General features: G+C 46.2%; 1 protein-coding gene across 1 annotated transcript in view; it reads right to left on the reverse strand.

The window, feature by feature from the left end:
- The window catches only part of stk32a (serine/threonine kinase 32A), a gene marked incomplete at both ends in the record, with an annotated part of 55460 nt that overhangs the window by 16455 nt on the left and 12989 nt on the right, over nucleotides 1-26016 (reverse strand). Inside the window, one exon of the mRNA XM_084449509.1 lies at nucleotides 19551-19724. Coding sequence (XP_084305635.1) covers nucleotides 19551-19724 — 174 coding nt within the window. The remainder of the gene's footprint in view (nucleotides 1-19550; nucleotides 19725-26016) is intronic.

Here is a 26016-nt window from a genome sequence, read left to right on the forward strand (position 1 = left end):
ACTAAAATGCCCAACAGAGTGATTTGAAATGTGCTTTAGCTGTCGCTCACCCGCTCACTACTAACGTTAGCCTAGCGTTAATGCTAATGTAGCTAATAACGTGGTTGAAATAGTGCTAGTAAGCTAGTGGTGTCTTGTGATGTAGCAGTTTGGGACAGGGGAGCTTCATTGGCGAACCATATTCTTAATGTTAGCAACTTCTCTAGCTGATGACACATTTGTAGCATAGCACAAGTGAACCGGTTAACGTGCACCCGTTAACGTGAAGCGGGATGCAGGGGGGTTGGACTGAGTGACTGCAACATGTCGTTCCTCTGAGCCACTTGTTGCACAGTAGCTATTCGCCTTATTCACCTGGCAGCCATATTGGTCAGTCTGGGGTGCAAATGCGGAAGTGCCCGTTGACTTCAATGTTAAAAGTTCGCTGTAAAAACACCACTTCAAGAACCGAAATAGTCAAAATAACAGGCTGAATACACTATCGGGGTTACAAACTCATCATTACCAGACTCTGATTGTTTTTCACTGCCGTTGTTTTTGCGTTTGGAAATACATGAAGGTGAATGAGCCATAGTTAGCCGTCAGCTGCATTCACTCCGATGTATTTCCAAACGCGAAAACAACGGCAGTGAAAAACAATCGGAGTCTCTGCTCTCTCTCTCACTCTCCACCAAGTCTCAATCATTCATCACTTGAGAATGGCTGACTATCTAGCAGACAGAGACAGTGGCAGATTTCCATTAGTGTGCAAGTGTGAGAGAGAGATAGAGAGAGAGACAGACAGACAGGCAGAGAGACAGACAGACAGAGAAAGACAAAGAAAGAGAGAGAGAGAGAGCAGCAGGTAAAGCTATGGGAACACCTCACAAACCTATGTGAGGGGCCAGACAGCCAAACAACCAGCCAGCCAGACAGACAGACAGACAGACAGACAGACAGACAGACAGGTGTGGCCTGACAACACCATGCAGCAGGAGAACTATACTGAGAGATCACACACTCAGATCAAACAAGGGCCAGGCAACATGGCCAGCAGCCTCTTGTGTCTCTGCCCTCTGAATTCCAATGTGAAGCAGACCTCTGTTCTTTCCTCCATGGCTGGGAGAACACTGGCTTTGAACTAGAGTACAGCTAACTTTATTTGATAGTGAAAAAAAAACTTCAGTCCAGCCTTTCATGAAAACATGAAATGAAACAGATGGGAAGCAGCCTTGCGCCACCTCAGTGAAAACGCCTGTCAAATGTCATATTCCCTATGTACTCTAGGCTCGCACGCACACACACGCACATGCACAAACACAAAAACACACACACACACACAGACACACACACACACACACAAAAGCACCACCAGTAAATCAGCCAGGCCGCGAGGACCCAGCGCCCAGTCAGGTGATCATGTCCACTTCCCCGCCGACCTTTGAGCTTGCGTCCTGGAGCCTAATTATCCCCGGCCGTCCTATCAGATGCCTGTCGCGGCGTGTCCCTGGCGTGGGCTCAGGGGGGTGTTGAACAGGGCTAAAAGGCTAAACGTGTAAGCTTTAATTAGTTGACATTTGCCTCAAAGGGAGTTGGAGGGAGGAGGGGCTGAGGGAGACGCCTCACAATTAAAGGCCACGCTGCCGGCGCCGGGCGACAGGCCGGGTCGGGGAGTCGGCTGGCGGGCCGAAGATCAACGGTCGATTGTCATTATGGGACGCCGCCGGTCTATACCATGACGACGGCCCACCGAGTGTCACAGGCCGTTCTAAAAGCGGCCTGGTGGCTCCGCGGTTCTGTTCAACAGGACTAGCCCGCGCCCCTGGCTGTCCCATTACGATCGCGGGATGAGATCCACCATGTCCGCCCGCCCGAGATAAGGCTTTTCCGGTGCAATTACCTCGGACCGCCAACTGAATATAACTTCAGGAAGTTGAATAGAAAAGTCTGATTTGTGTTCGTCTCTCTCTCTCTCTTTCTATCTCTCTCGTCCTCTGTCTCTTCCATCCGTCGGACTCGTGCGCTCTCTCTCTTCCTCACGCGCGCAGGCGGGGGGCCGTGAATGATCATCTGCCAGCGTGACTGGCAGCCCGGCGTCGGGCCTCCTGCTTCCCATTCATGAGCAGATATAGCTGTAATAGTCCGGCGATTAGACCGGAGCGACGGAACGCATTCATTAGCAACAGCCGCACTGTAATGCTCCAGGAATTAGACAGGCGCAACATATGGACGTGCACCTTCCATCTGTTGCTCCTGCCTAATTGCTGGAGTGCCGTGACACTGACACACAGCCAGCTGGCTAGTTTGGGGGGGGGGGCTGACTGTTCAAGGTGACACGTCAACTTCAGACATTCGCCACTCTCGGCCGGATGCCGTCGGAGGTGGCGCGTACTGACGGCCAGATCCGTCTGGGCACTCACAGCTCACAGCGTGGCCCCGTCGGTGCTCGGGGACGGCGCCTTGGGAGGGGGTCTTACGCCTTGGGAGGGGGTCTTACGCCTCATTACGAGGTGAGCCGGGTAACAGACCTGCTGTGTTTAGGACTTCGAGCCAAGAGAGAGGCTTGCGGCGTTGTGTGGGCAGGTGTAAGCTGATCTCCGGGGTGCATGTACCGCCTGACCGCCCCAACAACCTATTAGCTGGATCTAATGACCTCATTACACCAGTCGTCAGGAGGAGAGGGGTAACCGAACCCTCCACCTGGTCAACTGATACCCCCCCCCCCACCTCCCACCTCCAACTGTTGTGATTTAATTTGATTTAGCTCCCCTGCATTTTAATCATGTCATGATATTGTAATCTTGTTCTACGTAACCAGAACGTTAAAGGCTAATCTGCTCATGAGGGATAGTAATCTGTAGAAAATGGAATGTCCCCACTAACTCAGCAGGTTAAGAAAGCAGCTGTAGGCAGGAAGAATAAATGCGCACCCAGCCTGAGCATTCAAGATGTTTTTTTCTCCTTCCTCACCTCCTGCCAAGTAGCCAGGCCCAAAGCAGTCAGAGATATAATGCTGACTCTGCAGAGCACAGCAGTAAGGTCTCTTTTCTCTTCCTGTTGAATTCCTTCTCTTCCCCTCATCTCCTCCCAAAGCAGCCAGAGAATAGTGCTGATTTATGCAGAGAATTATAAGTATTTTCTCCTCCTCCTGTGGGGGGGGCAGTTGAGATTCCGGAAGGGCCCCATTTCCTCTCAAAAAGCAGACAGTCCTTCCACCCAGGAAGCTGGGAGGGGGGGCACCCAGGAAGCTGGGAGGGGGGGGGGGGGGGGGCACGGATGTAGGACATATATGGACATGAGTTATTTGCTGAGCCAGCAAGGAAAATGGGATGTGGTCAAGGGTGGAGGGGAGTGTTTGTAGATAAGACTATAAAGGGCAAGTAGACAAAGGGAAAAGTTGTTCTTTCCCGGGGAAGCTCCTGACTTATATGCTGTTTGTTTCTGAAAAGCATTAAAGTCAAATCGCATTTGGACTCTTTGTGCCTCGAGTTGTTTTTTCTTCTCGGACTCTGAAGTTATTTTGGAACTTTTAAACCAATCTGGACTTAGATTTATTTCTTGGAATTTGACCTAAGACCTAGTAAATTATTTTACACGACAAATGGCGAGCCAGAATCCAGGAGGAGGAGGCATCCACTACCCTACGCCAGGACACGGACCTGTCCGCGTCAGACACACAGGGCCCTAAATTACAAGGTAAGGCAGAGCCATTTATAAAGTCTGCTAATTCATTTTAACGTGTGTTTGACGTGGTCAAGATCCGCCCGGGCTGCAGGTAATTAAAACGCCCCTCTTCAAAGAATCTAGAATAAATCTTACTTTAAATCAAGTTTATCAGATTTGGTCCATTTAAAACATCAAAGGCACCGAGAATCCTATGCGATCGTTTGTCATAAATGTCGTATGTGTTTTATGCTTTATGCTTTGTGCTTTATGTGCTCTGCATGTGTGAGCGGAAAGTGTGAATGAATAGCAGTTGGCTTTTTGCATGACTAGCTCAGCCATGCACAGGCTAATAATTCTTGAGTACCGTAACACCAGTGTTGAGAAATGTATAGTACAGCCAGAGTTACAGTATGTTGAAATAGTACGAGAGATACATTTGTAGGATTGATACTTTTGAGGAATAAATTAGCCTAGTCAGGTTTAAATTCCTCCTCTGACGTTTGGTTAAAAGATAAATAGTGTCTGTGTGTACACGTTTAAAAAGTTACCTGTTTGAGTAACTAAGATTAATAGTGTCTGTGTGTACACGTTTAAAAAGTTACCTGCTTGAGTAACTAAGATTAAAAGTGTCTGTGTGTACACGTTTAAGAAGTTACCTGTTTGAGTAACTAAGATAAGAAGTTACCTGTGTGAGTAGCTAGATAGAGCCTGTGTGTGCTCTTACAGTAGGCGACGCGCTGCCGAGAGGGCAATAAATCTGATCAGAGAAGTATTTGTAAATAAGTGTAAATAAGTATGCCGGCGGAGTAAAATAGTATGAGAGTCGCGATGTATTGTGAGAATAGAATAATTTTGGGTTGTGGGTTGTTTTTCTTTACCTAAAAAGTGTAGCGAGTGGTTCTATGATTTAAAACCGTATGTAGTTTATAAATAAGTGTTACTATTGAGTTCAGAATAGCGAGGCCGTAATTTACTATTGTAAAGGGCCCAACAGGCTTTCATGTATCGGTAGCCCATAAATTTAAGCAGATAAGAAAAGACAGTGAAGTGAGGATCACGGCCCACGTGGGGCCCAGCCATCATGAAATAAATTCACAAAGTAGAAAAAGGAATAGCGGCCGTGACAGGATGGACTAAAAAAAAAAAACCAAGCAACAGGCACCATAAGCAAAAACAAGCTGTTGAGCGTATATAATACTGGAGAGCAGGCACTTTATTTGCATCGTCGCAGTGGTTTGGTCTCTGGTTATTCTGTTGCTGTAAATGAAAGTTCTTTGATTTGTTTAATCTCTCTCTCTGTCCCAGCCCTCATCACATAAAGCGAGTTCAGTCCACAAGACACACACACACACCCGCACGCACGTAGCCTACAGTAAATCACCACACACACACACACACACACACGCTTAAACCAGACACACATTCCACAACATACACACACCTACACAGCAAGTACTCCCACACACACACGCACACCATACTCACTCATACAACACAGAGCATACATCACACACGCACACACTCAATACAGACACACATTCACTCTCATACACTCACCCTACACGCCCTCTCACACACTCACACCACACACACACACATACACACACCCTATACGCTAAAATCACCACACACACACACGCACCCTCCTACGAGCACGCCACACACACATACATACACACACCCTATACGCTAAACTCACCACGCACACACACACACACACACGCTTAAACCAGACACACATTCCACAACATACACACACCTACACAGCAAGTACTCCCACACACACACGCACACCACACTCACTCATACAACACAGAGCATACATCACACACGCACACACTCAATACAAACACACATTTACACACACGCACCCTCCCTCTCACACACTCACCCTACACGTCCTCTCACACACTGACAACACACACAAACATTCTTACAAGCACACACACACACATGTGCCCTCTTACAAAGCACACACACACACACACACACACATGTACCCTCTTACAAGCACACACATACACACGCACACGTACACAATACAGGGCAAGGCAAGTTTATTTATATAGCACATTTCAGCCACAGGGCAATTCAAGGTGCTTTACATAAGACATTAAAAGTATTATACAGAGAAACATAACTTCTCTTAGAGAGCAGTGCCAAAAAGAAAAGACACAGACACACATTCACAATATAATCACATATACACACACACACACACACTCGTGCCTGGTATGAGAGGGGTAGAGACAAGATTTGTCAGTAGAATAAAATAATTGTATGTTTTGTTTTTGCCTCATGCTTGATTTTTAGGTGATAAAGACCAGGATAGACTACCGTGCCAAGTAGCCTAGATGAAAGAGCGTTCGTTACACGGTTGATTTTTAAACTTCGAAATTGTCTACTATATAAGAAAACTATCACTGACTAACAATTTCTTTGCACTTCTCCTCAGATGCAACCTGGTGTCTGTTCTGAAGTGTCCTCTGGCCAGAGCATTTCTTATTTTGGGATATATAGTTTTCTTCCTATTTCAAAGTTCACCAGTGTGGTTTTGAGGTTATTACCCTTTCAAAGGAATCCATTACAATTTGATGTCAGAACAAGGAATGCTGGTCCGGGCGAGGGGCGGCGAGACGCGCGGCACCGTCAGTCTGATCACCCCGCTAATTAAGCGGCTTTCAACACTCACCGGATTCACAGAGGCTGAGTAACGAGAGGGACGGCCCGGTGCTCCAGTCCTCCGCCCCACCCAGCATTTCAATAGAAACAAGTATTAAAAAAAAAAATATATATATATATAAAATGCACCAAGAAAATAATTGAACATGCGTTCTATTGGTTGTTTGTTTTATTGTTTGTTCTACTGTTTGTTAAACTGTTGGGGTTTAATATTTTGGGTCTTTAGTATAGTAGGCTACCTTAGAGGCACTGGTGTCTATAAGCCTACTGTAAACTAACTAACTAACTAACTAACTAACTAAACTAACTAAACCAAAAATAATAATAAAACTGCAGTATAGGAACTTCAACGTGGTTGTTGTAATAACCGTTTTCACAGGGAAAGCGAGGTACTGAATATTAGTCTGTTTTTGTTTTGTTTTGTCAGAACTGACATGTTCTATGTGAAACATACTTTTATTATGAAAGAGTTACTCTAGTCGGATCAAGTCATGTGACACGTGATCAGGAAATGTGTGGGCATTTCATGATGAATCATGCGTCTTGCAGCTCCAGTCTTTATCTTGTGTTGTAAGTCCTGACATTAGTCTACTCAAGTTTCTCTGTATTGTTGCAAAACGTTTGTGAGAATGTTATCAATATGAAAGTAGTGACTTCTATAGTTAGAGTCATTCACATTATTTTGTTGGGATAAGAACAAATTATGAAGTAGAATAAATGAGAGATGAATGGATATTTCCACGCGGGGGTATTGAAGCGATTTGCATATGTTAAATAACATGAGAAGCATTCAATTCTGTGTAAGGAAACTATTTTCCTGTATTGTCTTTGTACTGTTTCTGATTCCAGAAAAGGAGATCAAAATGGTCAACTGTACTCCGACCACCGACACGGCACATCGAGGACAGAATGAACTAGTTGATTTATAAGCGGATCAAGTGTAGGACTTCCTTGTGTTGAATTATCTGCTTGTTTGTTTTAGTTATTATTATTTAGGGGCCAAGCACGAAGGTGCGAGGCACCTATTGTAATTGTTAGTGTTATTATTATTCATCTGCCATGGGAGCCTATGGCTGGCCCCATTGGTAGAGGCTTAGGGCCTGTAGCCGTGAAGCAAGTCTCACATGAATTGGCCAAAAAGGCGTAAAATGCAAACTTTGAACAGCCATAACTTATCCCCCTTTGAGCTAGAGGCATGACACTTTAAACACATTTGAGTCTAATTATGGTGAACAAATTTGCCTCAAGAACCCGTAACTTCAGGTTATGTAGATTTCTGTGATTTTAATTTATTGTAAAACGCTTAAAATCTATCTCCTCCTAGGGAGTTTTATCAATCTACATGAATCTCAGTAGATGTAATCTAGCATTGAATATCTACAATTCCATCTCGGCAAAAGTTGGAAAATATGAATTGAACAGCCACTATGAGGCAATGAAAATTGCAGAGGGCGCTAGAGAGCTCACTTCCTGTTTAGGCCTAACCGCCAGGCCAATTTTTCCAATTCCTGGTACAACAGTACCAGAGCATATCTTAAGGCAAGTTGGAGAAATGTGACGCAGATTGGCCACAGGGGGGCGCTACAACAAGCCAAAATGCTTAAAAATGGCTGAAACACAATTGATTGCTGTGGCACCCCTTGTGGCTAGATGGGGTTTATATTGCTTGTTTGGGTAGTTCATGGCATGCCCTACAACTTTCTAATTGGACGCAAAAGCATCAGATTCTATTTTGATATTGATATAAGCGTTGTTGTCAATTGATACAATTGCAACCCCCCACAACAGTTATTATCAGCTATGGCCTACATACTTCCACCCATGGAGAGGGTAGTAGCCTACATTCTACCCACTTCATCAATGGATAGGCTAGTAACCTTAAACCTGGGAAGAGGGGAGTGGTCTATAGCTTACACACTTCAACCAGGGAGAGGGTAGTAGCTTTTAGCCTAAACAATTCATCCTGAGAGAGCGCAGTAGCACATAGACTACGTAGCCTAAACACACCAAGTGTAGGGGGGCATTCTTCTGAGAAATGTTAGGTTTAGAGAGAAATAAGAGTTGTGAGTATGGTTCACAGATAGCTGAATTATCAAGCTATCCCCACACTGAGACTTGATGGTAAATGTGTGACTTCCAGGCAGGTGGAAGGCCTGGAGAATAACCATGTGGCCTGTAGACATGTAGACAAATAGGTCCTAAAAGATATGTCCCAAAAAAAAAAAAATAATTAATGTAATGAGATGCTTGAAAAAACCTGACACTCGTTTGACGCCTTCAGATGAATTGAATGTGAGTGCAGTTGTATGATGATGATGCTGTTGCATGAATTTAACCTGATTTCCCTGGTCAGAAGACACAGACACTTATATGCATAGCTCCAATGTGGCTATGGCATGTTTCGCTTGTTGGCTTTGATGCGTGAGTCGCGCTTAGCCCTGTTATTGCTGCTTGTAGCTATATTTTCTATTTGTTTTCATGTGCCTATGGACTATCTGGGAACGTGGTCCTGGGTTCATAGATTGAGATGGTCGAGGGTGAATTTACATACAGTGCACAATCTCAGCATATAAATTGTTTGTTTACTCTGTTCTGCACCACCACTCTCTGTTTCTTACAGTAAAATTAATTGGGCCATAAACTCCCAAAATTGAGAGCAAAATTGACCATTGAGGAGAGGGAGGCAAAGCGAGCCTTATAAAGTTATAACACACAATTTTGAGAGAGAAAGCAATAAGCATGAGCGAAAAATAAATAAATAAATAAACAGGGAATAACTAAGAGAGTAGATAAGGAGGAAGACGAAGATGTTCAGGAAGTGGAAAGAGCAGGCAAGAACTAGGCAAGGTAAGCAGCAGTGGGAAAAAAGAAAACGGGGATGGGGTGCACTTTCTCTCATCCGCAGATGCCAGCCTGCAGTGCCCTTTCCCGCCTACTGCCGTGCCACAAGACCGGTCCAAGGCCAGCTACCCTCCACCAGCGCAGCAGGACGCCACCCTACCACCACCATACCACACCCACAGCACACATCCACACCAGCGAGGAGACGGAGCAGGAGGGTCAGGAGCGCAACTCCGACAGATCCAGTCACAGACCTTCCACTGGCCAGACGGGGGGGGCCCCAGCGTGGTGTGCCAAAACCAGAAAAGCTACGTGCAACCGCACGTCATCAAATGCTGGCATTGTCACTAGTGGGGTCAGCCCAAGATGTCACAAAGGTGACCCATGGAGGGGCTACATCAGACATTGTTGAACAGATACGAACATTCTTGGCTGAAAATCGGACGCCCAGACGAGCGGCCATACAGACAGAGACTGAGAATTACAGCAGCCACGGGAGTAGTGTGACAGTGACGCCTCAACCCTCCACAGCTCAAACCAGGAGGGGGACAGCCTACCAGCCCACTGAATCAATCCAGGCTGGACGGTTTCCAAATGATAGAGGTGCCGAACGTGTACGGAGATCCTACACAGCAGCAGAAATCATGAAGCGAGCACTGACGCTGCCCAACCGGCAGGAGTGTGGGGGAAAGTTTGTTGGAGCGTTCCACGACCGATATAGATAGAAAGATACTTTATGAATCCCTTTGGGGAAATCCAATGTATCTAATAGCTCACGGCACAACATAACATGGAACGACACAGCAATAGTATTAACAGAACAAGAGACAGACAGCAGAACCAGAGCGGAGACATCTTCAAGACAAAACAATGAGGGCCAGGAAGACCCCATAAAACTCTCTGTGTGCACTATGTGGTAAATTTGGACACTGGAAGAATGAATGCCCGGAGAACTTTGAGGGAGGCCAGGAGCAGCGCCATCGCTACTGACCAGCGAACAACCCAAATGCAAAGATGTGGCACCCGGCAAGCAGACGCAAGGAATCAAAAACACGGGAGGAGGGGCACTGGCGGGCGGCACGAGGCGATGGGGGTGAGTTCGTTCCATTTTCCCCTGATACACAAGTATTAGTGCAGAATAGAATCACTGATTTAGAAGCATTGCTTACACCACTCACAGGGTGCGATGCCCGAGATACACCACAACTAATAAGCTCGTTACCGGGAGTAAACCTTAGTGAAATGGTGAAATGGTGTCATTTTTAGTGGACACAGGAGCGAGCATCATAACTCATTAACAAAGAAAGCTTAAAGTATCATCCTAAAATGAGTGGCAAACTAGAAACCTAAGCGGAGACAGTTTCATGTTTGCTAGTGTAGGTTCAAATAACATGGTGGAGAGGGAATTAATTTAGGCATTTGAGCGTCACATTATACCGACCCCAGTGGGCCTGGTACTGAAAAGTTAAAGACTTAAAAAACTGTCCACGAGTCAGAGAGGGCATAGAGAAAAACAGCCACTGTATGTATATTAATGGTTGATCACTTCTCCTACCACTGATTTGCTCTCTCATGCACGCACACGCTTAGGGGAGACACTGAGCTTATGTTATAAGGTGCACCGGCTCATGTGCACGAGGGAAGGGAGAGCAGATTAGAGGAAAGGTGGGAGGAGGAGCAGATGGAGACAGCGTTAGGTTTGAGCTACTTGTCGGCAATGGAGCCAATTGTGCCGCTTCTGTTAAATTGACTGAAACCCAGAAGGGTCTATTTAACATGCCTGATTCTTCTCCTCATGTGTCTCTAGTGAAGCGCCAAAGGATCAATGGTGCGATTTGGGGCCATGGATACGAGGGTGTCATGTGATACCAGACGATTGGTGGTGCAACTCATCAATCCTCCCCCATGTACAAATGTTCAAGCAAGTGGGGAGTGACTGCCTGTTTAAAGAATTATGTGAAGTTACCTTTGACGCGGCTAAGAGCGTCTGTTTTGTTGTCAAATGTAACGAAGGGAGTTGTCAGATGGTGCACAGAACTGGGAGATGAGGAGCGTCTTGCTACCCTCCCAGATCTGTGAACAACAGGGAAAAATTATGTGGGGTTTAGTGAATTTGGCCCCACCGGTTGTTGTTTCACCCAGGTGGAAGTATCGCCCTTGTCTGAAACAATACCCGGTCAAGCCTGAAGCATGGAGGGCAATTAGGCCTGTGTTTAAAGCTTTGCTTAAGAAAGGAGTAATCAGTGAGTTACCCATGGGCAACCAGGTGCACACACCTATCTTTCAGGGAAAAAAGGTGCGGGGCCTGAAGAACTGACAGAGTGGAGAGTTAAAAATGCTAAATGGTTCACAAGTGTAGACCTCTCGAATGCATTAGTTTCCATTCGAGTCCACGTGGACAGTCAATTCTGGTTTGTAATTAGAGATGCGCATGGTATTGACCATTGCGCCAGGGGGGAGGTGAAACAGTATATGGCGGGTACAGTAGAGATTTTTTTCTTGGCGGGTACAGTAGAGATTTTTTCTTGTTTAAAATCGTAATGAAAACAAATGTGTTAGTGAGTCACCACAATTGTATTAGGTCCAGCACCAATGTGCATGACAAAAAGGAAAAAAAGGAGAAATCAATAGGCCTATTGCCTAGGCCAGAAGACTAACAAGCACAAATGTAGGCCCAACAATTCATTGGGCCTCCGAGTCTTTAATATTATAGTATTTCGCTGTATGCTATTCAATGGTTAGCAGCACGGCACATTGCCACTAAAGTGTGCTTATATTAATTAAAGTAGCCGAATAATTTGTTTGAGTAATAGCCGAATAATTTGTTTGAGTCAAGACGTGACAGAAATATGTGCAACAATATAGTATGACTAAATTCCAATACTCAAGCGTGTTGTAGAAACTTGAGAATCTTGTTTTTGACTAGTCGTGTTATCAGTTATAAAATCACCGTCTAATCGTCAATAAAAGTAGTCGCTGCGCACATCCCTTACCCACGCCAGGACTAGATGCTAGGTCAGTGGCAAATAATTCTATAGTTCTGATAATGGACGACACTTTGGGGGAATCATGGTCAGAGTAGCATTCAGAATGCTAGGAATCAAGCAGAGATTTGGGTGCGCAGTCAAGGATGTGTAGAACGAGCAGATGGTAGGCTACTCTAAAAGCTATTTTTCTCCTGCCATGTAGTAAGAATAAAAAATATAAAAAAAAAATAAAATAAAAAGTCAATAGACTAAATTTCCGCAGTATTCATTCTTTCCGTAGCCTACCAGCTGGGTTTTTCTATCTCTCTACTCTGACCGTTTGGAAATTGTGTTTTGACAGGTATAATGCATAAAAGAATAACATAGAACAGCCGAGAAAAGCAGAAGATATTCAAATCAAACAGCATATCCGAATAAAATAAAATATAGATAGAGCGGATGTAGTGGTTGAAAGAAAGTCAACGTCTGACATTTGGCATTGTTTCGGCTACCGAAAGGCAAATGTAGTAAAAGCCTGGCGACAGCACAGGTAGCAATTAGCAAGATAAAAGAAGATGACTAAAACCAATCGGGAGCGTCCCACGCCGGGTTTTACATATCGCCAAATATATTGGAAAAAAGTGTATAGCGGCAATGTATGTTTCTGTCAATATCGTGCAGCCGCAGTAAAAAGCCTCTAATATCCCTATTAGGGTTCGACGAGTGTACCCCTACCATCTGCCTCCTACCGCAACCGATGGGCAGCAGGTAATATAGAATACCCCCATCCACAATTAGCGTCTAATTCATGGGGAATCAGCAGTCCTGGCAACCCATAGGGCCCCTAGGCAAGGCCAGTTCCCCACAGGTCAGGATGACTCTCAGGAGGGTCACGCACGGGTCTAGAGTGTTAGATGAGATGCCCCATGTAGAGATAGAGCAGTGTACCCCCTGGGCCTACTTCATAACCCCCCACAGGTCGTGTAGCCTGGGAGGAAGATGCAGCTGTCCCAGGACCACCAACCAATCCTCCTGCCTATGAGATACGCCGTGCAACACCCTGAACCTACCGGTCCTCCAACCCTCGAGATGTGCCCGATGACCCCTGATTCAGCCTTCAGGAGACACCGTGCGACACTCTGGCCATCCACTACACCAGCTAATTCACCCACCCGGTTCAAAACCCCGCAGTCTGCTCCCGGTCATCGATGATGACTCCCGTCCCTCAAAAGGAATGGTCACTCCCAGGTGCCAGTAGCAGCATCATCACTCATCTCAGCAGAAGCACCATCAAGGGGAGAGTAGACATGCAGGGCACGCCTAGAGTGGTGGTACCCCAAAGCCCGTTTGGTCCCATCGAGGTGGAGCCGCTGGCCACACCCCCAGAGCGCTCCAGGTCACGCAACTGGTCGGAGAACAACAGCTACATTTCCTCAGAGGAGGACATGGATCTGTCATGGTTTCCCTGCACCCCTAGCACAGAGGAGCGCCTGGGTAGAATGCCGTTGGCCAGGTTCAAAAAACTTGTTGATAAGCTGCCCGCCCGTCAGGATAAATCAGAGATGCGCCGTCTGCGCCGTGCGGGCCAGCGTCGCATCAGATATTATCAGGATCAGTCTATCCCCACGATGACGCCCGGGAGGAGGCTCAGCACGAGGCAAATCGTTGAGGAAAACCGCCGTCACTTGTTCTACCTCATCGCCAGAATGGATGCCCTAGGAAGCAGGCTCGACGAGCTGTAACTGAAGAGAGACCCCTGCGTAGGGGGTTATGTGGGATCAATATAACATGTATAATCAAGTGTACCCCACAATAATACTTGTAAAGTGATCTGAAGTAATGTATACCACTGTAGTAAGTAGACTTGGTCACTATACAATCAACATTATAACCATCAAGAACATACTGTAACTAATGTTCTAGAAATAGTTTTCAGTTTTTATTGATGTTTTAAGACGGTCTTTTTGTACTACTGTTCCTGCACCCAAAGTGCTGTTCGGCCATAACCATTTCCAAATAAGACAAACAAAAGGATGAAGTGGTGTTTATCCAAGTACTAGAACCTCAGTTACATAGGCTTAAGTGGTTTATAAAGTTTCTCGCAGACTGAGTTATTTTAATACACAAGGGCGGTATTATGTTGGGCAATGGTGGGGTTTTAGGAACTCAAACCTGCGGAACATCCCCTTGTGTTAATTTACTTAAGGAGAACTGGTAAAAGGTGATTGCTATAGGTGAAGTAACTATCCAATTTGCCGTGTTCAGTTAATGGTGACGTGGCTTGTACTGTGTACTGTGTTTTTACTCTATTTGTGTGTTGTGTAAACCATACACCTACATAAGGTCTTGTAATATAGCTGAAGATATGTAGAACAAACTTTGCCGAATTGAGCAGGATCTCTATGGTCAGGAGACTGATAAAACATGTGTGAGCAAGGGAGGGGAATGTTGTTCGGGTCGTCCAGCCATAAAGAGCTGCGTATACGTGCGGTCTATAACCGTACTTTCATATCTAGGAGTTGTTGTTTATGTTGAAATATTTAATAAGTAATATTGGGAATTTTGGGTCTGAATGTGACTAAGTTTTAAAGTCACAAAGTGGGGAATGTTGTGATTTAATTTGATTTAGCTCCCCTGCATTTTAATCATGTCATGATATTGTAATCTTGTTCTACGTAACCAGAACGTTAAAGGCTAATCTGCTCATGAGGGATAGTAATCTGTAGAAAATGGAATGTCCCCACTAACTCAGCAGGTTAAGAAAGCAGCTGTAGGCAGGAAGAATAAATGCGCACCCAGCCTGAGCATTCAAGATGTTTTTTTCTCCTTCCTCACCTCCTGCCAAGTAGCCAGGCCCAAAGCAGTCAGAGATATAATGCTGACTCTGCAGAGCACAGCAGTAAGGTCTCTTTTCTCTTCCTGTTGAATTCCTTCTCTTCCCCTCATCTCCTCCCAAAGCAGCCAGAGAATAGTGCTGATTTATGCAGAGAATTATAAGTATTTTCTCCTCCTCCTGTGGGGGGGGCAGTTGAGATTCCGGAAGGGCCCCATTTCCTCTCAAAAAGCAGACAGTCCTTCCACCCAGGAAGCTGGGAGGGGGGGCACCCAGGAAGCTGGGAGGGGGGGGGGGGGGGGGCACGGATGTAGGACATATATGGACATGAGTTATTTGCTGAGCCAGCAAGGAAAATGGGATGTGGTCAAGGGTGGAGGGGAGTGTTTGTAGATAAGACTATAAAGGGCAAGTAGACAAAGGGAAAAGTTGTTCTTTCCCGGGGAAGCTCCTGACTTATATGCTGTTTGTTTCTGAAAAGCATTAAAGTCAAATCGCATTTGGACTCTTTGTGCCTCGAGTTGTTTTTTCTTCTCGGACTCTGAAGTTATTTTGGAACTTTTAAACCAATCTGGACTTAGATTTATTTCTTGGAATTTGACCTAAGACCTAGTAAATTATTTTACACGACACAACCCCCTCCCCTCTGAGACGATCAGGACAGCTGAGACTCAACCCAGGAAGCACACACACACACACACACACACACACAGGTCAGATGTGGCTGTATTGTACAGCGGGCGGTTCACACCCGCACAGAGAAGCAAGCCGCGCCGCACCAGTATCCTTCCTCCCATTCTGCGGATGGATTGTGAGAGGGTTTTCCAGTCCTCAGTCCACCGAGCCTAAAGAGGGTTCTCTGTTGACCGGTCCATGGTCATCAACCGCCCGCCCGCTTGCCCCGCTACAGATCAGCGGCTGTTTGGGGGGTGGGGGGGGGGGTGGCTCTGCCTATGTCCTACAGCGGACCACTGTAGCCCTCCCTCCTATCCTCCATCCCTCCCTCCATCCCTCAGCCCACAAAACCCACATCCGCCGGGCCGAGGAAGCTCAGATGGGGCCAGTACCAGCCAGTCCCAGACGGAGCTTCGTCGGCCGCTGTGTGATCTATTAGATAAGAGCGGTCCTGACCGCCGGTAGGAGGCGAGGACAAGGCGGAGAGGAGGAGAGAAGGAGGAGTGGAGCCATCTCTTATTCATAGCCACGCTGTTTTGCTGTGAGAGATGTGAGCTCCGGTCTACTTTGGGCTAGTTTGGGAGAGAGAGAGAGTGCGGCGGGTCCTCCGAGAGCAGCTCTGGGATTTTTGAGAGACGCCACTTTTAAGACACGGCAAAAACTTACATCAGTTATCACCGATTAATTATTTACTGTACATAGTCGAACACACAGTGAGGGAAGGAGAGAGAGAGAGAAAGAAAGAGAGAGTGTACTGCCAGATAAAAACAAATGGTTTGCAGCCCTCTCAGGCAAGGCGAGTGAAATAATTACTCTTCCCCTAGAGGCTTCTGGGAGAAAACGCTGTCGTGTCCACAGCGTAGCACTGCCCGCTGACAATTAAATTTGAATAGGTAGCTAAATAAAGAGGACTTCACATCCGTATTAATCTGACACAAGCGTCACTACCAAGTCTTCCCTCCTGCTGGGAGAGGGAAAAGGCGACGGGTTGCGAAAATCGGACTCTCTGTGAGTACAGAGCAGGATCAGCAGTCGGGGCCTCCGCCAGATGCTCTCGGCTGAGCAAAATGGCGAGGCTCAGCCTCGGGCCGACGCCTGGGGGGGGGGGGGGGGTGGGTGGGGGAGCTAAGCCAAGCGGGAAGACGGATGACAAAACAGCAGATCTGGAAAACAACGTTCGTTCGGAGTCACATCACCGAGAAGAGGGAACTACTGAGCGATGATGAGGGAACACGGTGTCGGCAGGGAGCTGAGCAGACAAACGGGCTCTCATCTCATCTCCACCTCCATCTCACACAAACAAACTAGGATGAGAGAGAGAGAGAGAGAGAGAGAGAGAAATAGATGGAGAAAGAGAAGGTAAGAGTGTAGGATAGAGAGAGAGAGAGAGTTCATAAAAACAAGCAACTCTGTGATGCAACATGGTTATTAATTACATTAGGACGATATGCCAAAGTAAAACCCTAGGTGAGAGCAGGAGAGCAGATATGAGCTCCCTGAGACCCGTCCCTGGAGAGACCCGTACCTGGAGAGACTCACAGTGTTGGAAATGAGCATGATGCAACACCTGGGTCTCCCAATGCTTCATTTGATAGGATTCTAAATTAACACACACACACACACACACACACACACACACACACACACACACACACACACAAACAGCACTGGAAGTGACTTCTTACTGCTTCCAATAACAGCACACACACACACAGGAGCACACACACAGACACACACCCCTACACACACATATGAACATTTCTAAATAAGTGATGATTTGCATTCAGCTCTGTTGCCTTTGCAGGTGCAGAGTTCAAACTGTACAACCGCTTCTCTGTAGAGAGACAGCACAAGCTGTCTGAGTGTGTGTGTTTGTGTTTGTGTGTGTGTGTGTGTGTGTGTGTGTGTGTGTGTGTGTGAGAGAGAGAGAGAGACAGTACAAGCCCGGAGGCATCTCTCTGTATGGTCTGGATCAGTCTGGCTGGCAGAGGGCATCTCCTTAACCTCCATCTGTCCGACTCTGTGTGAAAGCAGACACTTCTAGAGCATAGCCGTCTACACACACACACACAAACACACAAACACACACACACACACACACACACACACACACACACACACACACACACACACACACACAATAAACCACAAACTACTCAGTCCCCTTTTCAGACCTCCCTCCCCCCTGCCCCTTTCCAGAACTTTCCAAAGAGGAAGAGTCTCAGAAGAAGCAGCTAATTGCGAATGCAGTCAGGTGTTATTAATAATCGAAGCTCCCCAGTGAAGGTGGCGTCAAAATACCCCCAGGATAGTTCCCTGGCTGTTGCTGGGATTCAGGGCAGGCGCCCATCTCATGAGGCAAAGCCAAGAGGACACTATGAGGTTTTGTACTAGTGGGATCTGGATGTATTTTGGAAGACATTTAGTAATCTATATTACGTATACTGTTGAGTAACATTACTGTTATTATCATGAGTCACCACCAACGTATGTATTTATTTAGCCTTTACTTACCCCTATTATTTCACATATAATAATAATAATAATAATAATAATCATCATCATAATAATCATCATCATCGTCTGTATTCTCCTCAACTGGTTGAAATACAGTAGTCTCATCTACAGAAACACACTCACGCATGCATGCGGGCAGCACATGTAAACGCGCGTGCGTACATGTACACACACGCACACACACATACAGACACACACGCGCACACACACTAACACACACTGTAATGCGGTCTCTGAGAAGAAAATATGTATTCAATTTCCATACAGATGAGATGACATAAAGAATGGCCGCCTTTGTACCCTTCTCTCTCAATGAATGCAGATTGCGAGGTGACGACTTCATCAAAACACAGCCTCTCGCACATCTGCATATCCCGTCCTTGACGGGGTGACGGAGATAGAAAATGTTCAGATCAGTCAGTGAAGTCAGAATGCCTGGTGAAAATCTATTTCCCCCGACGGGGGGGGGTTAGCATGGACAGCTAGAAAAGGTAGTAATCTACTTTTACAGGAAGCTCCGATGCTAAATGATGTAATTTGTTACGGTGGCTTCGATTAATTGCCACTCTCTCTCACTGTGAAGTGCAGCATTCGTCCTGGTCGGGAAAATGCCTTTCTCCCAAATGATGCGCCCGCCCTCCTGCAGCACAGGCCTGAAGAGGGGTGCTGGAAGACTGGAGGACTGCGTATGTGGTGTGTGTGTGTGTGTGTGTCTGTGTGCGTGTGTGTGCGCGCGTGCGTGCAAGTGTGTGTGTCTGTGTGTGTGAGTGTGTGACCTGACCTTTGAGTGAATGGTCAAACTCTCTGTGACTTTCTTACGTTCCTACTATCAGTCCATCTAAACTTACAGTAAGTACTACAGGTATAGTGTTGGGTGGTAGCCATCAAAATGTTGGCTGAGTTGTTCTGATTCTCTGCCATACTGTAGCTGCAAATATTTCTGCCCAAGAAGCACTTACTTACGTGCATCCCCAGATTGAATAAGGTCTCTACCGTTTCACAGTTTGTCTGTGTGCGCTTGCTGTGTATATAGCTGGAACAGTGTTTCCCAAAGATCCTACTCAGCTAATCCCAGTAATCTGTTTTTGTCAGGCATGCCCTTGGAAGACCCGTAGAAGCCGCTGACTAAGCTTATACTGCATGTCAATCAAAGGCCCCCGGCTGATCAAAGACCATGTGTGTACAGTAGCAGAAGTGGTTTGGAACCACTCTCTCATAGCCTGAGACTACAACCCCAGTTCTCTCCCTCAGACCATGCCGATGCCCTCTTGGTCTAACGGTAGATGTTTGAGTGGACAGGAGGAGACTGGAGTTGGATCCCTGGACAGTTGAACACCTGCGGATGCTGCTGTTGATGATGATGATGATGGTGAGGATGACTTGTCTCTCACCTGTGGATGATGCGTTTGCTGCACAGGTAGCCTAGGGCCAGGGCGACCTCGCAGATGTACAGCTTGACTGTACTCTCAGAGAAGTGCACGTTCTGCTGCAGGTGGTAGCGCAGGTCTCCTCCCAGGAGAAGATCTACCACCATGAACATGTCTTCCTCATCCTGGAACGAATACCTGGAGAGGAGAAGAGCAGAGGAGAGGAGAGGAGAGGAAAGGAAAGGAAAGGAAAGGAAAGGAAAGGAAAGGAAAGGAAAGGAAAGGAAAGGAAAGGAAAGGAAAGGAAAGGAAAGGAAAGGAAAGGAAAGGAAAGGAGAGTTTACATTCAAAGGTTAGTTTAGAGGTTCATTCTTTACACGACAGACAGTCTTGTTCCTAACATGAGAATGTTTGATTTATGCCAGTATTATAATTGTCTGATTTATGATAGTATCATAATTGTGCATGGTTTTATAATTGTTTTTGACATTTCAGTGCTTGACCTTCTTTGAATGGTTTGAGGAGCTTTTATGTGACTTCCTGGCAAAGTGCCTAAACCAACCACATGTCACACAGCAGAAAGTGAGGACACCTTAAAAAACACACCTGTCAACATCATGACAAAAGAAGCTGAAATGTCTATTCACACACAGTGGAAGTTTAATCACAAAGACTGTCAAGGTCTTAGAGGCTGTAATTCGTGCCCAAAAGCACGACAGTCCCTTTAAAATGCCAGCGTAAAGCTCAGACACAATGACAAGCCAGAGCCAGGGGCAGATCTCATTATTCTCATCCCTTACAGCCATTCGTCAGTGGGTAGACACGGAGAGAATCAAATTTCATTCTTTGAAAAAGACTGTATAAATGTTCTGTGCATGGAGCCAGACAAATGGACGTTGTGTGTGTGCGTGGTCTGACTCAGATCAATAGCCCTATGCGTGTTTGTGCTTGTGAGCGACATGTGTGTGTGCACATGCAACTTCTTGAGCTCCTCCCGCATCCATCCATCCATCCATCCATCCATCCATCCATCCATCCATCCATCCATCCATCATTCAAGCCTTATCGTGCAGAGCCAGACTGAATCAGCACACTGGCCGCAGCTCTCCCATTTGAGATGCCATTGAACAAATCACCATTGATTTTACACGCTGGGCGCTCCAGTCGTCCCACGCTGGGCTGACATCGGCCTCCTAAATGTATGGCTAATTAGTCTACTGCATAGTAACGCCACTTGTGCCAGGAAATATTTCATACAGGCATTCCCTGACTTGCCTAGGGCATGCGTCCGCCCGGAATATCAAAAAAAAGAATGAGAAAAGAAAACATGCAGCATTGAACATTCTGGTGTTCCACTTCCAGTTTTTTGTTTTTGTGTGTTGGCTGTAAGCCGACACACCAAGGAGAGGGAATCCTTTTTGTCTGTGCTTCTTTCTCTCTCTCTTGCTGTCGTGTTGTTGACCTGCAATTCCATTGCTGCTACCACAAGAGGCAGTAGTCCCAGAACATCAAAACCAAAAGACTCCACAGATTTCCCAGGTCAGCAGTGGCTGAGTGGATAGTGCTCTGCCTATCATGGCGAAGGTTGTGAGTTCGATCCTTGGTGTGGACATACCAAGGTACCATGACATATTTTGTCACTGGATGTTGTAGAAGTTATGTAACGAGCGTGGGTCATATTTGTTAATTATAGACCCTTTTACAGCCTAGTCAGCACAAGTAGCCTATGCGCGTATTCTTGAAACCGTAGCAGAGGAAGACAGACGAAATCGCCATTATTAAGCGTACGGACTGGACTGAGGAAATCATCAGAAATGCCTGCGTTTGCGGTGCCCATTTTATATCAGGTAAGTTATTTTGACTATCTGGTTTCACTGGAATGTCTGGTTGAAATGTAGCCCTTCTCAGTCACTTACCTATGCAAAAGAAAGGGTCTATTTTAACAAATGCTGGGTTGAAGCTTCAAAGCATTGCCACCACCACAGAAGAAGACTACCTCGGAAAAATAATTTCACTCAGACAGAACGCGTCTAAATAAGTTATTTATTGGTAGCGCCGAGACTTCAAAACCCAGCATTTCTTAAAATAGAGCGTGGTTCATATTTGTTCATTATAGACCCAGCTATGTATGCGCGGGCATTCTTGAAACAGAAGCAGGTGGAGACAGACGAGTTCAGAGCGAGCCGTATTTTAAAGTTTAAAGTTTGTCACTAGAGCGCCGATTTGTAGCCTAGCCTACACCCGTAGACGCAACAGCCAGACATATTGATGGTATATTATTTCCTGCAATTTCAGATTAGGATCTAAATAGTAAAAGTACTAGTACTCTGAAGTGGAAGTGTTGAGGCATTATGGGCGGTCTCCTTTTATTCCTAATCTGAAATTGCAGGAAACAGTAGGCGTATAGGACAGTTTAGAGGGCCTTTATTTTGAAATGCCACATCAGAATGTCCTGAAAATCACTGGGTGACACCGTGAGGTGGTCTAATAGTACTCTAAAGTGGAAGTGTTGAGGCATTATGGGCAGTCTCCTTTTAATTCTAATCTGAAATTGCAGGAAACAGTAGGTCGTATAAAACAGTTTAGAGGGCCTTTATTTTGAAATGCCACATCAGAATGTCCTGAAAATCACTGGGATATACCCAGAGCCAGGGGTGGTCTTCTAGCTCTCTGGATTGGAGTAGGGGCAGCATTATGGGCGATTTCCTTTTATTTCTAATCTGAATATTAAGGAAATATAGTTATGACAATTTAGAGGTCCTTTATTTTGAAATGCCCACCACAACCGCCTCTCACTTCTTTAATCAAACCATAGTTATTTGACTTCACTACCTGTTGGTGAACGCGACGGTGGCAAGTCCTTACAAGAGAAAAAATTATTTACCGTAATGACGCTAATGTTTGCGCAAAGGGGAATTGGCTGTGGCCCACATGACTTGTATTTCCAAATTGAAGGCTGGCTTGACCGCAGTCGCAAAGTTGTGGCGACAAAGGGCCCTCCCCAAAGATGACCCTCCTCTCCCTCAGTTGAAGGATCCTCTGTTTGTGAGCGGTGGTGTTTTATGAATGGAGATCTAACCTGAATCCCCAAACGCTACGACATTTTTTTTTCTTTTTTTGTATTCTGGAAGTTGTTTTTTCAATGATTTCTGGGCTAATATCCCATCTGCATTTCTCTGGCGAGTTTAAACACTTGACAGTCGGGTATCTTACTGGGAGTGCGTGCCTCCCTGCCTTCTCCCTACTGTACAGGCAGGGCTATAAATCAAGTAGAGAGCATAGCGTACATCGGACGAGGGGGGGGGGGGGGGCAGATTAACGAGCAGGCTCTCCTGACAAACATCTTTTTGGAAACGCGAGGAGAAGTGCTCGCCCCACCCGCTAAGCAGCTATGATGCGCCTGACTGGCTGTGCTCGTCTTGCTCTCCATCTATCTCACAGACGCCGGATGATAAGTTGGCGAGGCGCGCGGAAGACGTCGCCAATGTGTGTGTGTGTGTGTGTGTGTGACCAGAGAATGTGTGTGTGTGTGTGTGTGTGAGACCAGAGAATGTGAGTGCTTGTGTATGTGTGTGTGTGTGTCAGAGAGAGAGAGAGAGAGAGAGAGAGAGAGAGAAAAAGTCCTCTATAAACATCAAAAGAAGGAGTTCATTTCTGTGAGTGATGAACAGATCAGGGCAGGAGAGCAGCTGACATGAGTGTGTGGGTGTGGGGAGGGTGATGGCTAGACTGAGGCTCCTAAAGTAGTCAAAGAGAACTGAGATTAAATATATATAACCATCAAATTAGCATCAGATATATTCTTACTGACAGTAGTACAAGGCCTACTTAGGTTCCCTGTGCCTGTGGTCTTCCCCCCTCCTGTCTCTTTCTCTCTCTGTCCCCCCCGCCTCTCCCCCACCCTCTCAAAATGCCCTTGGCTCAGCCCCTAGTTCGGCCCAGCTGAGCTTGACGAGCCGAGAGGCTCTGGAAGCTGTCAGAAGCGTTTACACAAACGACGCCACATTAATTGCTCTTTTACCCCGCTGGAGAAATAGTGGTTTCCTCCTCGGCCGAATGAGAAAGGAGAAAACAAACGGGTTTTATTTCCTTTGAAATAAAGAATTGAGTTGAGCCCAACCGCTGCCAGAAAGCCACAGTCTAGTCATGGAGGGAAGAATATGGAGTAGGGGAAATGGGAGTTCAATCAGGGAATCGACCATGCACACACAGTGTTCACAGCAGCTTAGTCTAGTAAAAAAAACCTGCCATGCTTGGCTGATGCTTTCTTGTTCTTGTTGTCCGGGTGCACTCTATTAATGTGGAGAGCTGGTAAAACCTAAGCACTAATCCTAGTGGGGGAAATTGTTCTGACTTCTGCTGGGCTAGTGCATTGGTCGCTGCTCACTCAATTCTTTTAATCCTGAAAGTACAGCGCAAACATTGCGAATACGAATTGTATTTTCCCTATATTACTAGAAAGCGCAGTTTCTCAGCTTTCAGGAACTGTTGGAATGGATTTTAAAAGCGTAAAGCAAACCAATAAACATGTGCGCACCTGCACACACTGTAATTCCTATACCTTAAAGCAATACATAGCATTTTCTCTGGTTTTCTCGGAACTGCATCCCCACAGGCTCTGCGAGTAAGTGCACTGTCGTACTGTTGTAAAGTTATCAGATTGTCTTTTTCTTTTTCTGGCTTCCTCCGTGATGTTTCGCTTTGGTTTTCTCACCTCTGCCATGATATCATTGAGATAAAAAACTCATGATATCCATAGACGCCGGAATAGTTATCTACTACTGTGTTGTTTAAGCATCTCCGACTGAATGCTGTGTCCCGGGGGCGCGAGTTTTAAAATGTAATAAATGTCAATGTATTATCTTTCTGAGTAGACTGTTTGGACGATTCAGCTTACTTTTAGTAAATCCTATTGGAGAATTAGCACCAGACATGTTTGTAAAGGTCCAAATATCGCGATGTATTGCTTTAAGGCGAGACGAGCGCTAAAACATCAAAGACAACATCAGTCAATGACTCAATCATCGTCCAAACGACCCTGTGTCGCCTTGCTTCAAAGTTGCCCTCCAGACAGTGTTGACTCAGTCAGGAAGCTGTCTGCCAGCTCATCAGCATCCCCGTCCCAATGATTAGCCGCGAGAGACGGGGGCGCATCTGAGCTGAGGTAGGCTAATGGCACCTCGCCTCAGGGCCGCTGGCTAACGATGAGCTGCTCGGAGGAAAACAAGCCTTCCCTCTCGTCCCTGACTCGGTATTCTGCTGTCTCTGAATATGGATGAAGGGCCTTCTGACCTCACCTGTCTCTACACATTAGACCCAGCGGTCACTTGGCCACTAAGTATTACAGGTAGAGTCTTATCACAGCAGACAGCCAGGTCACATAATACACTAACGCTGCTACTGTAAGGCCGTACTGTAGCTCTATAGACGAAGCTTCTGAAACAGGGCTGTGTGCGTGCGTTCACTCCACAGAAACGTGGATGGGTGAAGTACATTCATCAAAAAGCTGTCATTAAAGTAATTTCAGTAAAGTTATGTAATGGCTCAGACTGCTCAATATCTTGAAAGCAAGGTTGGTTCTTGTAGCTGTTAGGAGGATTGAACACTATATTTCTGACACCGATTTCTGAAGTGATTACCTTCCAACAAGAAATAACATCCCTGAGTGGAAGTAAAATGTGAACCAATTACACATAAAGAGAGAGAGAGAGAGAGAGAGAGAGAGAAGGAAGGAGAGGGTAGAGAAAGAGAGAGACAGAGGGAGTGAGAGAGAGGGAGAGAGAGATGGCTTTGGCCACCAATTAGTAAATAGCTTGATATTTTTTCCATTACGGCAGTGCTACCTTTGACAACCGTCTCCTCATGGCAAGAACGCTGCCTCAGAACGGAGGTGTGTGTGGGGGGGGGGGGGGGGGGAGGCACACGAGAGGGGGGGGGGGGCACACAAGAATGCACATTCTGCCGCCGGCATCGCCAGCGGGCCGGGAGAGTGGCGGTGCCACCTGGACATTATTTCCAAGCGCAGAGGTTTTCATTAGCTTTGCTGGCATGAGTTCTCTCGGGTTTGTTTGTTCTACTATGCATGCAGTTCGGCGTGACCCTGATTCGCCCTCCAGGACGCTCTGAGAGGAGAGCATCTATGTAGCGGTAAGCTTTCAGAGAGGCGCTATTATGGCGCATGACCTGGGAAATAACAGCGAGGAAACCCAGGCTCCAGGGGTAGGAGTAGTGTACCATAACAAATAGTTTATCAGCCAGGACTGCAGATGAAAAACACTCCCTTCTAGAGAGATGCTATTTACCAAAATCCTCGTAAAACTGATCTTGCGAGCCCACACTTTGTCTTAAGAGAAAGTGAATCAGTGCACTGCATTCATAAAAGGATGTTTATCCAAAATCTAATTGTTTTGTTCAACGCACTGTAAAGGATGAAGTCACCACACCTGTTGTCAGCATCTCCTAACGCACACACATACACACACACACACAC

This window comes from Borostomias antarcticus, assembly GCF_949987555.1.
Source record: "Borostomias antarcticus genome assembly, chromosome: 15".
Classification (NCBI taxonomy): Eukaryota; Metazoa; Chordata; class Actinopteri; order Stomiiformes; family Stomiidae; genus Borostomias; species Borostomias antarcticus.